Here is a 15,930-nt window from a genome sequence, read left to right on the forward strand (position 1 = left end):
GAAACCAAACCAGTGCAATTGATCAATATAAAGCCTATACATCAAGTGAGAATTGTCTGTCATTATTAAAACAATAATTTATTTTGGCAGTTATTAGGACATTAATATTAAAGTAAGTCAGTCAACACAACTTGTAGGCTTTGTATGACGCATGTAACTCCTTTTTGTAATTAGCCTAAATGTTGACAAAGAGTGAATATTTTCACTTGCCATGTTTTTCTGCAGGATAACTTGGTTGTGGAAATTATAGTAATATACTACTAATAAGAATAATATGCATGTAATAATAATATGACAAATGGAGGGAACAAACAAATGGAGAATCGCCAAGTTATATGATTTCATGTTTTATTGCCTCAAAAACAAACATGCAATAGCCTACAAGCATTTTCTTTCCCTCAAATTTGGCAGTTTTTTTTTTTTTTATTAATTACAGAATATTTCATATTATCTATTCCCCTAGCCAAGTGCAGGTCACATTGGTACACCAGTAGGCCTACAAAGTAGCCTGGTCCAACCAGACCATCGTACTTCATTTCATTAGTACAGAAGACTATGAAGGGAAAATGAAATTTCGGGCGGGCGGAGCCAGGCTACCTACAAAGGAGAATAAACCTTAAGAGCCAAGATTGGACTTCCAATCAGAAGGGTTGTATTGCATTATGTAACCATGTAATAAATCATTTAAAACATGCTGTGCATTTGCATTTGATTTTGCTCCAAATAAGTCCGATCTCAATTCAAGAGGCAGTGTGTTGATATTTTGCACCATGAATATAAATCCAATACTTTGTCCGATCATATCAGACATTTCTTCTCCTTCTGACTTAGCAACATAACAATAATTTCATCTTCCAAGTGTGGCAGTTAGTTAAGTATGTGATGTATGTCACTAACTTTGTAAAAGCTAAGTCGGTACAGTTCATATTTTAGGTTGGTAAACCAAAAGCGTTTGCACAAAATCCTACTAAAATAACCAATATATTTTTTTTTCAGTATTCAAAAGATCCCAACAGTCATCAGTATAATTATATCTTGCACTGAATTATTTTCTCATTTAAACACAATGTACAATTTCATATAAAGAGGTTAAAGCTATAGTGCGTAACATCTATCACCATGAGGAATTCTTAGTAATTACAACAACACTGTCAGCGCATCTACATGAGGTAAACCTTCAGTTATCGCGTGTGGATTTTGCTGTATGTCCAGGTTTTTCTCTGAGCAGTAGAATCAACAACTGAGACATTTCTTGGGCGCTTCTTGGGTTTGTAAACGCTGCCATACTAAGACATACAGAGAGAATTTTGTGGAACTGATAGGCTTGATCACCTTTGTGTGAACTTGTTTGGCAAAATGACTTTGTAGTTTTATCTCTTTAATTTTATTTTTGTTTGTCTTTTCTTTTTTTTCTTTTACTTCATTTCTTTATTGTATCTTAATGTCAGGTGGACATCCTTCATAAGCCCTTCGGGGTTTCTTTTGTCCCACCCGTGCATTTATTTATGTCTATGCGCATCTTCTTGCCATTTTTTTAATCTTGTTTATTTGCACAAATAAAACTAAACTAAACCAATGGCTTGAATGTGACTGTCATCAATTTATATGAAAAAGTTACGCACTGTAGCTTAAATGTAGAGTCAAAGTTGCAAACACTCGTAATAAATGAGTCTCAGATTAGAGTGGTTGTATAAGGTATTGCACAGTTGTCTGTAGACTTTCTTCATGAGGTCTTTGAAAGCTCTGTTGATACTTATACGAGCACACGTCTGATCTTGCGTGAGCGCTTGGTCTTGTGGTTGGTTTGGATCATCGCTGTGGGAGAAACAATGAAATTAAACAAATAAATAATGTGTTACAGTTCACTTCAATTCAATTATTTTTACAGGAATTTCCTAAATCGGCACTATGAATAGGTAGAAGTAGAGACAGTGTTTAATTGATACACTTCAAATATATTAATTCCAATATAAGACATAGTTATACATTTAGGAAATACACATATTCAGTTTATTGCATAAAGTTATGTGAAAAGAAGAAGAAATGTATATTAGTATAGCCTGTAAAATACAGAGCATACTGTATGAATCCTAACAATTTTTTCTTATTACATCATTTAAAATAGAATTCAACCTCCAAAGTCCAACTGGTAGGAGTGCCCCTTCACTTTGAAGATCATGTCTCCTTGGGCGTTTTGCTGGTACTTCCTCTCAATGTCTTCACTGGTTACTGAGCATTCAGTAGAAGTACCGCGCTGCTGAAACGAGACCAATCAAATCAAAAGTGATCTTTTTCTTGGCACAATTGTTTAAAGACCAATAACAAATAAATGTAACCGCCATCCGGCAGATTATCTTACCCTGTGTTTGAAATCGTGCCATGCTCCGCTGTCTCCCTCGAACTGCCATTTGGGTTTGGTGCCCGTAGAGAGATTCTGGAAAGCTTGGGAAACCCTGTGAGAAAAACAACAACAAAACATAATTTGGACTTCATCAAAGCATTTAAAAATAATATTTTAACATCTCTCTAAATATTGGCTTACTGACTTTCTTATCAAGAATTATCAATTGTTTTAATTTCTTTATGTAGCCTACCTGTATTAAACAAATGTGATATTGAAACCCAAGCTGTTCCTCTCTGGTGCTAAGCTAAGCTATGCTAACTGGCTGCTGGTTGTTGGAAAGGGCTGAAGTTAGCGATTCTCATTGAAATGTCTCGAATAAGCAAAATCCGAACATGAGGAATTTTTTACTTTAAAATAACATTAATATAGTACCCATTTACTGTTGACTGGACTGATTCCCAACTCACACAGTCCAGACTCACCGGGCCGCTGCTTGCTGTTGTCGGTACATCGGTCGACGAGCGACTTTCCTTTTCTTCTTTTGACCCACCTGCCGCATATCTAACAACAAAAAGAAAATAAATACGACATTGGTGGTATCTTTAATTTTTTATTTACAATAGCAAAAATGTGTTGTTTTACTATTGCAACAACACAATTTGAAGGATAGGTTTTGAAGGTTTTGAGGGTATACTTCACCTCTGAATTTAATCTCAAAGGTCTCGGCACCGATGCTGAAAGTATAAGAGCTTGTTGGGTTGCTCTTGAACTTCTGCTCTATTTCAGAGCTTTTCACAGGACTGGGGTTGCCCTTTGAATCCTGTCAACAAAAACAACAACAACAACACTTTTTAACAAACTTACCAAGAAGTTCAAAAAAAGAAAATCGAAACATACCAAATGTATATGTCAAAACAATAGTTCTTTGCATTAAAAAAAAAAAAAAAAAAATTGTTCCACTTACCTTCTCTCCAAACTTTTTCCACTTACGACGCAAGGTGCAGTACCAGATCCACACAGTGTTACCATCATCCAAACGTCTCACCGTCAGGCTCTTTCCATACACCTTCATCCTGTTAAAATCTATACTCACTGCCCTGTAGAGAGAGAGAGATGGACAGAGTGAGAGATAAGAACAGCAATTTAAGTCTGTGGTTTCTTAGAAAAACGTTTTTTTTTCTGTTTTTTAGCTCTTACCCATATGGTGTGTTGTAGATTTTAATTCCTTTGGTGTGGGGCAGAGAGTATTGGGCCTCGATAACGTGATCATTATCCACATCCTGCCACCCCTGGCCCTGTCCGTCATCGAACTGCCACTGGTAGTATCGGCCGTCAGTAAGCTTCGGGTCTGCTCAGCAAAAAAAAACACAAAATATGGGGTTTCAAATCAATATTATGAGTAAAATAACATCTATTGTCATTGTACGCACGACCAACAGGTTTTTCAAAAACACACACACAAAATATAAAATTGTAGCTATTTTATTTCTTTACGTCGAAATACAAATAGTTTCATATACTTTTGGTCTTATTCATGAACCTCTGACGTACAACCTTCCCCTCCGAACATAGCAGAGATCCAAAAGAAAACACAGAGTGAAAAATGTTCACATGCATGTATACTTTAAACTATACAAACAAAATTGGGGCCTTGTTGTGGTAATAAAATCTTCGTGAAAACAAGGGGAGGTGTAGACCGAAGAAACAGTAGTAAATTATATTTACTAATATATATTATTAAGTAGGCTACATATTGCGTAGGCTGGCTATAATACTTTTTTGAATACTAAGATGTGAATCAGAATGAAAGACCATCCATTCAACCTTTTCTCTTTTACTCACCACTAGATGTCGATCGTCCTGTAGCCCCTGCGGTTTCACCAGAGGTCGCTCTTCCACCTCTGGGGTGATTCAGCTTACATTTGGACCCATAGCGACAGTTTCCTTTTAAGGCATATTTGCAAACGTGCAAGTAAAGGCACCCTTCACCATCTTGACAGCGGCCTCTGTTGTAGTACTTGCAGGGCTCTTTCACTTTAAACTTAGAATAAAAATGTAGAAGATTTGCTGATCACTGGAGAGGTATGTTTGAAAAAAAGGTCATGACTTTACATGTAATGATTTGAAAATCAATACAGATGCTGACTGACATCTCGGTCCAGAAACACACCTCACTGTCAGTTTCATCCTCTGAGTTCCCTGTTGAGTTATCCGACTCATCATTGACGTCAGACTCACTTTCAGAAAAGGATTCCTCGTCAGATACTGGAGAAAAAAAGAAAAAAAAGGGGACTGAAAACACATATCAAGGGATGTTTGGTGAATTTCCAGTGATGATAATTGAATGCTGCCTTTATTCTGAAAGAAACCAATACATTCATGCCAACGATCTGAAATCTAACACAATATGGCAAAAAGTACACATGTTTTATCCATCTTTTGGTGTGTTGTCTGTTTTTCATTCCCATAGCTAAGATTAAAGGAAATATTATGCTATATCATTCTATAATCATTTACAGGGAACTAACAATAGTCCTACCTGTAGGCTACTGTACTATCTTGTGTTCTGTTGTTGGACTGCTATCACTGTGGAACTATTTCACTGTGGAAGTTATTATTCTGTATAATGTTGCGATCATTTTCTTTAGTGACATTTATCAATGAGAAAGAGTAAACCCATAGTTATTATTTTTTTTTACTTTTCTTCCTTAATAAATAAAACAACATCTAACATTTCCTTTGGTACATTTAGAGACACCGTTTAAAATGACTGGTTAAGTATTTAAGTCTAAAAAAAAATATCTGAATCTGTATCTGCTGCCATCTGCTGGCCTATTCAAATAGTCCTACAAGCTGAACATGATAAAGTTGTAAAATAGTCGATAATTAAGTCGTAGACGTATAACCTTCATTTTAATGCAGGCTATAGCCTTAATGAGAAATTAAAGTAAAGCAGGATTTCTACTTTGTGCCGCAGGTTAGTGGTTTTTTAAATAACGAAACTGAAACAGATCTGTAAATAGGCTGTTAACCATGATTATCACTTTATCATAAATAGGCTTATAGATTATGAAAAACATCTGTGTACGGAGAGTTCTAACATGCATCATTTCCATAATGTATCCACCGTGTGTAGCCAATATCAGTAATACTAGCCTACTTTAGTGTCGTTTGTATTGTCGTCAAAGTCGAGTATAACACATGGTTAAATAAATAGCCTACAGACACAAAATGGTCAACTATCTCTTTCATGAGGGTAAAACAAATACACAGTTTAAAAACACTAGCAAATAAAAGGATATTAATGTTTAAAGGATAGGCCTACTTACTACCTGCTGACGCCATTCTGTTCTTTGCAGTACTTTCGTTTTCATCATAGTCCTTCTATTAATACGCTATGACCCAGCCGCACCCACATAAACTGTCTGTCAAAAGGAGTGTGTTTGTCTCCGGGGCTGCAGCTGGATAGCCTATTATTGGTCAAAAGACTATCGCCCACTTAGGATTCTGTAAGATCATTTCATTTAGGCAGCAGTGAATATACAGATATTGTAAGTAAGCACGTCCATTTCCCGAAAATCCATTGACCCAGAAAAAATATTTTTCTTCTTTAGGCCTACTTACGATTTAAAAAAAAAAATAGGCCTATATAATAGCGCTAATTTATAGAAGATAAATAAATAGGCTAATAATAAAAAACATTATGAAAAAACAGTTTAAACAAATATTGTATAATGAATTTATTTCATTACTAATAAAGCAACATCTAATCAAAGTTCATTTTTCATATATGTATAGGCCTACTCCACCGTACAAGTCCAATGTGCTGTGAAATTACAAGAGTTGTTGTATCATGTTTAATTCCACACGTAGGCCTATAACACACTAAATGTAGGCTATGTGAAGAAAGTTCTGTAAAGAAAGAAAGTAACAAACAAACAGATTAACTGACTTTGAAGGCTATATACACCAACGTTTGGCTGTGCAAGAAAAAAAATCCAGTTAGGGCATACTCACAATAGTGATAACTGTTATCACTATTGTGAGTATGCCCTAACTGGATTTTTATTTTGTAGCGTACTGAGCCTCCACATCGCTGGGGGGCGATCGTGAGCACATTCTACCATTGGAGCTTCCAACATCTGCAGGTAGCGGGTGAAGTGCTCTGTTTAAATCAAGCGAAGAAGACCTTAGGGTCCCTCTGAGGGAGGAACAATAAAGCTACTTTCCTACGAAGGGCACTGCGGCTAAAGGCTAAAACCTAGAACGGAAAATACAAACATTACAAAAAACAAACGAAAAATGGAATTTCAGGATCACGATTACACCCTCACCACGTATGATAAGGTCACCCCCTCGGTGTTCACGTATAAAAGTGAGTAAAACGCGTCAAAATGTTCATGTTTTAAACAGTTTATTTTGAGTTAGCTAGGGCTCCTAGCAAGTATGCTTTACACGGAAAGTACCCAATAAGCACGCTTTCACTGAACACCACTTAAATAATGTAATTAACCAACATTTCTCAGACGGTTATGGTATTGTAGGTTGTATTAGTTCTGTAGCCTACTATGTATTTTAATTACCAAGCCATGGCAACAAACACACAACAGCAAACTAAGTTAATACAGAAACAGCTGATTAAATGTGACCACCTGTTTTAAAGTTAATTGAAAAGCGTGAGCTCTTTATTGGTTTAGATTCGAGATGAATCCCCACTTAAATTAATAAAGAGAATACACTATTCTATTATCATATATTAGTAATTTAATCATAAGGAATAGCCTACAGTTCCTGAAAAATAGAGGTCATAGTAGGCGCAATAAAATTGAGAAAATAGCCCGATAACCAGTATTAAATGTACATTTTCAAAAGTTCTAAATAAAACTCCATTTTACACATTCAACATTTTGAGCATATTTCTAACAAATTCATCTCTGTCTCTCTCTCTCAGTGGTTTCAAAGGAAATTCAGGACTTGGTCAAGTTGAGGGTTTCAAATAATCAGCTTTTCTCTGGAAAGAGAAATACTTCCATGTTGGCATGGAGGTAAGTCAAATCCATGAGCAACATTAAAGTGCTAAAATAATAGGCAGACATTTTTAGTTGATCGATCAATGACTCATCAAATTGTTTTTTAATTGTTGTGTGCCTTTAAGATGATTCTATTTTGATGCGTTATTTTCAGGGCCATCCTGAATCATATGAACTTGGAACACAAGATGACCCACAATCAAGCTGCCAAAAAATGGGAAAACTTGAAAAAGAGATACAAGGTAGAGTTTGAAAATAATAAAAAGAGCACTTCGACATGATAGTTTCCAAACATTTTGTTGTTGATTCGTTTCCTTCTCTCTGCAGAATCTCAAGTACCCTCCAGACGGAGTGAATGTGTCACCTGAACTGTGGCCTTTTTTCAGTCTGATGGACGATGCCATGGAGGGTCGGCTGGAAGGCAGCGCCCCCACCCTCAAGGTCTTCCCGAGCGACAACAGCCGTTTGTCCCCCATCTGCATCCCCAAGAGGAGGAAGGTATCCATGGTGATAAACTCCCCTACGGCTTCATTGACAGGCGGGCCAGAGATCGAAGTTTCCCTGAATGGAGATGAGGATGGGGAGGACGAGACAGTGGACGAGGAAAACCAGGAGATAGATCGCTTCATGCGTGAGGTGGAGCACGAGAAGAACGTTTTGGACCGCGACAGACAGGTGATGGAAGGGGAGAAACGGCTGATGGAAATGGAGAAAAAGGTGATTGAAAGGGAGCATCTGGTACTGCAGAGGGAGAAGGCGGTGCTGGATAGGGAGATCGCTGCACTGGACAGAGACCGAGCCTCATTGGAGAGAGAGAGGGCAGCGATGGAGAGAGAAAAGGCTGTGATGGAGAGGGAAAGGGCAATGGTGGAGAAGGACAGAGATGCTGTGAACAGGTACCGGCTGGCTCTGAAGCAAGAGAAAGCCAGGCTGGACAGACTTACTGCCCCCGAAGAAAGACCTGAAGAGGTCACAGAAGACAGGAGTAAGGGAGAAGAATCCCACATGGAAAGGAAGGAGCGGTTTCTCAATTTGTTTGAAAAACTTCTGGAAAGTTTTTGATACGTGGGGTTTTTCTGCACAAAACCTTCCCAGAAAAAAAACTGTTTACATCTTTGCTTCATCTCCACATAATAAAATATACAGTGTACTTCTCCTGTAAGTTGTCAGTGAAGACAAGAGTGTAAATAAGAAACTGTTCTTAATGTTCTATCTGGAAAAATAAAGGTTTAAAAAAAAAAAAAAAAAAAAAAAAGACGTTGAGCCACCCTTAGTTTGGAGAGGTCTTCAAAACAGTTTTATTCACTTGTGGTTATTCCATACAGAGCACACAATTCCTTAACCCCATCCACAATCCAAATTACCAGCCCCCCCCCCCCCTCCAAAACCAAGCAATTATATTTAGTTGATTGACAGACATAAGAGTCTTTGGTGAAGGTCATCGTGCATATTTAAAATATAATTTTTTTAAATGTGATAAACCAAATAATGCACTTTGTGTTAAAAATCTGGATATATTTATTACAGTACAGACTTCACAACAAATGACTGTTTAAATCTGTCTTTTATTGCTTAAGATATTAAAAGTAACCTGTCATTAAGCTCCAGCTCCAAGTTTACGCTAGTATTTATTTCCAAAGAAAATTGTTAAATCTACCATAAATATTAATATTATTTTTAAAGAACAAACGTTGAAAAAAAAACCTGAAATGTGAGGGCTTTCAATAAATTGTTTCATTTGAAATTAATAAACTTGATCAAAACAGCCTGGCTTTTGTAAAAGTTCTTGTGTGTGTGTGTGTATGTGTATGTCTGTCTGTGTGTAGGCCTATTTGTATGTCATATCCAATCCAGCCTTATAAAGCACATTTTAAAACGTAGTTGAGCCACCAAGAGCTGCTAGCTAGCAAATTGGTACTATGGGAACCAAATCATGGTCATCGGTCTCGACGTCCTACACTAACATACGTGGATGTACTCAAGAAGGATGCAGGAGCGCAAAGTACCAATGAACTGGCCAGATGTAGGCTATGGAGAATCAGGATGACTGGAAGCAACGATGGAGGGCTCGTCTGAGGACAACCTAGAGAGAGCCAAAGGGCTGTGTGTCATGCATTTTGGTAAGTTTATTTGTGTTCAATGGGAAACAGGTAGGCCTACACTAGTAATTAAAGTTTTTTCTTTTTTAAATAAAACACCATTCATTATTCCTTCTGGTACATTTAGAGATACAGTTTAAAAGTAGGTTTAAGTGGCTATAGTCTAAAAATCATGCAAACATGAAGCTCTAGGCTATTTGCTGCCATCTGCTGGCTTCATCAATTTACAAGCTGTACATTATCTGTAAATTTGAAAAGAATCTATAAATAAGAGTCTTATAATAAGACTCTTATTAGAAGATGTAGGCTAGATAACAAGGGTACCCTCAATGTAATGCAGTAAATGAGTAATAAGTGGAGTAGGTTTGGGCTATAGTTGATCGTTTAGGTTACCCTAAAACGTTTTTTCAAGTCATAAGCTACAACTAAGATGGTAGGCTACTTTTGATATGATAAATAGGTGCACCGAGAGTTTGAACTTGCACTATTTCCATAATATCCCTACCCATGGCACATATCAGTAATTTGTTTAATTCAAGGTCGAGAATAACTGTTCATGTCCCATAAATAAAAACACACACGGGGGTCAACTACAGCTATTTCATGAGGGCAAAAAAATACATATTTAGTTCAATTAAATCACCACTGCAGATGAACACTAGCATATAAAAGAAGAGTAGGCATGTAAGCCTACCAACTAAATTGCAGACGCCATTCTGTTCATTGCAATACTTTTGTGTACTGAGCCTCTACGTGAGGTAGCGACAGTGAACTGATTTTACACTGACATTTTCCGGTCGCGGGTGAAACGCTTTCAAATTAAGCGAAGAACAAGAATTAAGGGAGCCTCCGGGACGACCATGCTCTTTTAATTTCATAGTATGGTCCGTGGTAGTTCCATGCTTTCTTACCAAAGGCACATCGCTAAAACTAAGACCTGCACACCTCAGAGAAAGGCCTTGGCGTGACAATGGTGACAACCCCTTCGCATGACGAGCCCCCCTGTGTGATAAACAACTGCGCGGTAAGATTTAAAACCAAGGTTACTGCACACGTTTTCTGCTAGATTGTAGGCCTATGGCATGACAACTGTTAATTAGGCTATATTAACAGTTGTCATGCCATATTACCATTAGCCGCCTATGTATCCGCTCTACATAAGTAAGTTACACATGTGTTTTTGTTAATATTTGCTAACTTTATATTCTAATGAATGTTTAATTGTTATACTTTCCAATGTGTTTGTTGTATATCAAGTTAACTTAGCTTTGAGTTAGCTTTTTGTTTTAATTAGCTTATTATTATTAGCTTTTCTCGGTTAGCTTTGAGTGAAGCTAAATTGCTAAAATTCTGTCCGTCTTTCCAATTATAAAATAGCCTACTCAAAGGTAGGCTAGTACAAGGCGCACTCATATCTTTTCAAGACAAAGATAATCTCAATTTCACAAATGTATTTTGTCCATGATAAACAAATACCCTATGCTAACGTTGGTGTCACCTGTACCTTTGTTTTTTTTAATAGGCTAATTGGAATTTATGTGTGTTTCAGCACAAGAAATTCAAAGACTGGGAAGGTGCATCCTTTCAAAGACCTAATAAACTGGCTGTCTTTACCCAATGCTCTTCCCTTCCTCCCGGCTCCTATTTTCTATCAACCTGTCCTTCTTCAAGGATGGAGAGATTCCATGACAAGGTAAGCTTGGCTACATCAGGTTGTGGCTGGTAGTAGTCCATGTAAGATATACATAATTTGGATTTATTCGCCTACCCAACTTTATTTTACTGTAATCATCTACTTTACTCCTGCCAGCCTCCAGTCACATCACCATTCAGCGTAACGGGTGTCCTCCCTTCACTGCAGAAATGTAGAGATTGCTGCAGTAAGATCCACTGCCCATTCTGCTGTCCTCGGATTTTTAAGCCACTGTAATGTGTACAATTAAAAGACATCTCGAAGGACACAAAAAAAAGCAGTTCAGCACAAAGGTATTTTTTTTTGTATTCATCCTCATGTACCATTCTCACTTATGTAGTACAAATGAATATACCACAAAATTAAAGCTTGATATTTTAACTTTACCCTCTGCATTATGTCAAATCAAAAAGGCTTGAAATATGAAACAAATTAATTCTAAATCTGTCATTGACCACTGATACATGGTGTTAACTAATTTATGAAGCAACATGTGTAGACAAAAACTTTGCTGTTTGACATTAAACATTTTCTGTTTCTTTTCCAGACCATGCACTCTTTAAATGTAATCTGGATTGCAACAGGATTGCTCATTTCCAAAGTCCCTCCAGCCAAAACCTATTTCTGAGGAGAGACAGGTTTCTAACTCATTTGCTGCTGTGTGTTGATCCTATTGCGAAAGTGGTGGAGCAGAATAGCAATGGAAACCTGAACGTTCCAGCAAGTGAAAAGAGGAAGTTCACCTTGAGAAGTACACAAAAATACAGCCGGGGAGGAGGACTTCCACAGTAAGAAGGATGCAACAATAACAACAAGTGAAGAGGGCATCCAAAGTAAGAAAGACACACAAATACAGACAAAGTGAGCAGGGGCAAGCTTTTATTAAAGAGGACCTATTATACTACTTTTCTGGTCTTAATTTTCTTGTTTTACACTGCTATAGAGCAACCTGACACGAATCACATCACAAAAAACTATGTAGATTTTCGGGAAGCTCTTTCTCTTATTTTGGCGATCCAGCACGTCCTGTCAACACTTGAGTGTGTGTGCTTCGGCAATCTCCGCTCCCTCCGCCTGTGCATCGGCCATCTCCGCTACCCTCCCCCCCCCCCTCATGCAAACCCCACTCCGTTGTGATTGGTTACCTTCCTTCCGGAACACTTTCAGTGGCGGGAAGCGCGAGCATGGACCTATAAGGCCGCGAGGCAGACGCGAACAGGGAAGTGACAGCATTACCATACATGGAAACATCCGCGTGGTCACGTCACGAATTTTTATGCGACGTCACGAATTATGAAAGGGTAGACCGCTTTGAAGACGTGACTTCTCGACTGGCTAGAATAGTGTTTAGTGCTCTGCATAGACACCCCAGACGGTCAGCAGGGAATACGTCGAAATGCATGTAAGTCATTATTTGATAATTTAGTATGGTTAAGCATGACTATGAATCAACATAACAACGTTTATAGGTCATAAAAGTCAAAAAGCATCATAGGTCCTCTTTAATGACTTGTCCCCATTTTGCAATATCAATGAACCAACAAAATCGAAATGTCATAATCATATTCATAGAAAACACTCTAAAGAGAACTACATGGAAGTAACATAATAATTAAATGTACGCTCTGAATGTTTGGTTTCTGCCAACAATTGTCTATGCTGTTGTTCAAACATCGAAAGGTTCTGGTGTCCCATTGCAGACACACTAAGGGTGTATTCACACAGGGAAAGTCCGCTAGTTCACTTGCTTTGGTCCAGACCAAATAGAGTTTAGATTTTTTTTGGTTGGTGTGGTCCACTTTCATATTGCCCCTTTTGCGACTGAACCAGCATTACGAAGCAAAACCACACGTGATCTGAGGTCATTCATTCATTGGACAGACATTCTGGGGTGGAGAGAAGCAGGAAGAACGAAGTAAAAACTGTGAAATATATAATTGATATAATATGGGGTTAAAAATTATAAAACGGCCTACATCTAGCCTATAAATAAATAAGAAAAAAATCAAATTATTGTTGTTTTCATATGGTTATAATATGAAGCCCTATGATAATGCCACGTTATATGGCTTGTAGTCTACGATGTGAAACATAATTTTTACTGTATTTTTGCTGCTGGACGTGCGGCTCGTGAGAAGAATAGGCTCATGCCGACACTCAGCTGATTAAGCTGTGTATCAGCTGGGTGTCAGTTCAGCGCAGGTCAGCTCCAAACTGACACGGGGATAGTATTGACGGTCCCATTCATGGGGAGCAAAATAAAAAAAACAAACTTCTTGCACAGCGTGAACCTGTTGTCACTGTGCGGGAGACGCTCCCCTCTCCTTCATCTGATCGCTGAACACATTCAGCATTTTTACGCGTCCTCTCGATCAAATGTAATATATTGTTCTGGGCTCCCGGTCAAACCACAATTTATCGTCCTAACAATGGCGACAACAACACTTTCCCATAATGTGAAGCTGACGGCAATTTATTAAAAAAGAAAAGGCACAGTGCTTCCTGCATTTGGGTCGGATCGAGTCCGGACAAATTCACACCACAAACGAACTGCAGCAGAGTGCGTTTGGAAACGCACCGAGACTACCTCTTCAGCTGGGTCTCGGAGCGCTTGTTTGGTCCGCCCCCGAGTGCGATTGCTGTAGTCACACCTGCCTGAAAGATGCGCACCGAAGGCGGAAGTGCACCTGAGTTCGTTTCAACCGAACTAAACACGGCATGTGTGAATACACCCTAAGCCTAACAGAAAACCCTGTTAGGGATGGGCATTTGAAAAAAATACTTACATCGTGAAAATGATCAATTATCGATAAAATTTTTATTTATTTTGAAAATAGCCAATGGCAGAAAATACCACATACAGTGTGTCTCATTGCTGCCACATATTGAAATTCATTGCATTACTTTCCAACTCACTCTACGCGACACAACCTCTATTAGATTGATCCAATTTCACATGATCGACTAGATCATTGATCAATGTGTCACCTGAAGTGTGGCCTTATTTCAGCCTGATGGACGATGCCATGGAGGGTCGGCTGGAAGGCAGCGCCCCCACCCTCAAGGTCATTCCGAGCGACAACAGCCGTTTGTCCCCCATCTGCATCCCCAAGAGGAGGAAGGTATCCATGGTGATAAACTCCCCTACAGCTTCATTGACAGGCAGGCCAGAGATTTAAGTGTCCCTGAATGGAGATGAGGATGGGGAGGACAAGACAGTGCACAAGGAAAAATCTCATCATGCGTGAGGTGGAGCACGAGAAGAACGTTTTGGACCGCGACAGACAGGTGATGGAAGGGGAGAAACGGCTGATGGAAATGGAGTGGAAGGTGATTGAAAGGGAGCATCTGGTACTGCAGAGGGAGAAGGCGGTGCTGGATAGGGAGATCACTGCACTGGACAGAGACCGAGCCTCTCTGGAGAGAGAGAGGGCAGCGATGGAAAGGGAGAGGATTGTGGAGAAGGACAGAAAAAGTACCGGCTGGCTCTGGAGCAAGAAAAAGCCAGGTTTGAGAGACCTGAAGAGGTTACAGAAGACAGGGGAAAGACTGTGACATGGACAGGAAGGAAATATTTCTCAATTTTTTTGAACAAATAATTGAAAAGTTTTGATTCATGCCTTTTTTCTGCACCAAACCTTCACTGAGAAAAAAACATTACATCTTTGCTGTATCTCCACATAATTCAAATTATACAGTGTACTTCTCTTGTAAGTTGTCAATAAAAACGTTGAGCCACTCCTAGTTTGGAGAGGTCTTCAAAACAGTTTTATTCACTTGTGGTTTTTCCATACAGAGCACACAATAGCAAGCTATTAGCATTATTTCTTAACCCCATCCACAATCAAATTACCAGCCCCCCTCCCAAATCAAGCAACTGTCCTAAGTTGATTGACTCCAGATATCAGAGTCTTTGGTAGAGGTCATCGTGCATCGTTAAAACATCAATTTCTTTAAATTTTATAAACCAAATTTGTAGTTCATGTAAAAAATCAGAATATATATTTTTATATTACAGTACAGACTTTACAACAGATGATTGTTTAAATGCGTCTTTTATTGCATTAAATATTCAATTTTACCTTTCATTAAGCTCCAGCTTCAATAAGTTTATGCTAGCATACATTTCCAAAGGAAAGTGTGAGATTTCTCATTAATATTAATATTATTTTTTATTTTTTACAAAACAAACATATTTAAACAATTTTCCTGCTAGTTTTTGCCTGTCAAGACAGACACTGAACAGAAACAGACATGTGAGGGTTTTTGATAAACTGATATCTCCAAAATGCCACCTATTGTTTATTCTTAATCAAGTTGTAGAACAGTATGGCTTTTGTGTAAGTTATTGTGTGTGTGTGTGTGTGTGTGTGTGTGTGTGTGTGTGTGTGTGTGTGTATTTTTATGTGTGTGAATATGCAGTTGTGTAGGTTTATGTGTGTGGTTGTGTTACACCTGGCATATAAATCAGAACAACAGTAAGAAGATGCAGTAGAATTGTGCATATGTGCTTGGTCACCAGAATCTGACTCTGTATTCATTTTTGGAAGTTTATTAACATGAATGTCCACACTGAGTTTCACTGATCCGTAGTATACGTCAGCAGCATGTATAAGAGTTTTAAAAAAACTATTGAAATCATAGATTGTGTGAGGAGTGATAAATGGTCTGTGAGTTTTTGTGTGGCAATATGTACAAAGATGTGTGCATGTGGTTGTATTTGTTGGAGTTAGTGTGCAAGAGTGTGGGTATGTGTCTGTTTGG

General features: G+C 38.3%; 2 protein-coding genes across 4 annotated transcripts; one reads left to right on the forward strand and one right to left on the reverse strand.

Annotated features, from left to right (window-relative positions):
* Positions 1-363: 363 nt before the first annotated feature.
* On the reverse strand, positions 364-5,738 carry LOC307268242 (uncharacterized protein). 3 transcript variants are annotated; one of them, XM_080050792.1, is made up of 10 exons: positions 5,674-5,738; positions 4,515-4,609; positions 4,187-4,385; positions 3,542-3,692; positions 3,309-3,441; positions 3,044-3,164; positions 2,827-2,905; positions 2,360-2,453; positions 2,134-2,257; positions 364-1,815 (listed from the first exon to the last, which is right to left on the reverse strand). In XM_080050792.1, exons 1-10 carry the CDS (start codon positions 5,687-5,689, stop codon positions 1,754-1,756), a joined length of 1,074 nt encoding a protein of 357 aa, XP_079906918.1. In that variant the 5' UTR covers positions 5,690-5,738; the 3' UTR covers positions 364-1,753. The 3 variants fall into 3 exon arrangements, with proteins under 3 accessions (XP_079906918.1, XP_079906919.1, XP_079906920.1); XM_080050793.1 differs by having other exon boundaries at positions 2,134-2,254; positions 5,674-5,737; XM_080050794.1 differs by having other exon boundaries at positions 5,677-5,710.
* An 842-nt stretch (positions 5,739-6,580) lies between these two features.
* On the forward strand, positions 6,581-8,990 carry LOC307268341 (uncharacterized protein). The gene is made up of 5 exons (XM_080050927.1): positions 6,581-6,719; positions 7,296-7,389; positions 7,529-7,616; positions 7,702-8,557; positions 8,639-8,990. Exons 1-4 carry the CDS (start codon positions 6,647-6,649, stop codon positions 8,434-8,436), a joined length of 990 nt encoding a protein of 329 aa, XP_079907053.1. The 5' UTR covers positions 6,581-6,646; the 3' UTR covers positions 8,437-8,557; positions 8,639-8,990.
* Positions 8,991-15,930: the final 6,940 nt, after the last annotated feature.

The sequence above is a fragment of the Ammodytes marinus genome (genome assembly GCF_949987685.1).
Source record: "Ammodytes marinus genome assembly, chromosome: 22".
NCBI lineage: Eukaryota > Metazoa > Chordata > Actinopteri > Uranoscopiformes > Ammodytidae > Ammodytes > Ammodytes marinus.

What these genes read in the sequence shown, in the direction of transcription:
- LOC307268242 (XM_080050792.1), bottom strand. An exon ending in CTTTGAGATTAAATTCAGAG is followed by an intron (nt 2,906 to 3,043) that starts GTGAAGTATACC and finishes TTTTGTTGTTAG; the next exon opens with ATATGCGGCAGGTGGGTCAA. An exon ending in CAACAGCAAGCAGCGGCCCG is followed by an intron (nt 2,454 to 2,826) that starts GTGAGTCTGGAC and finishes TTTTTCTCACAG; the next exon opens with GGTTTCCCAAGCTTTCCAGA.
- LOC307268341 (XM_080050927.1), top strand. Translation starts at nt 6,647, where the DNA reads ATGGAATTTCAGGATCACGATTACACCCTCACCACGTATGATAAGGTC. An exon ending in CTCGGTGTTCACGTATAAAA is followed by an intron (nt 6,720 to 7,295) that starts GTGAGTAAAACG and finishes TCTCTCTCTCAG; the next exon opens with TGGTTTCAAAGGAAATTCAG. An exon ending in ACTTCCATGTTGGCATGGAG is followed by an intron (nt 7,390 to 7,528) that starts GTAAGTCAAATC and finishes CGTTATTTTCAG; the next exon opens with GGCCATCCTGAATCATATGA.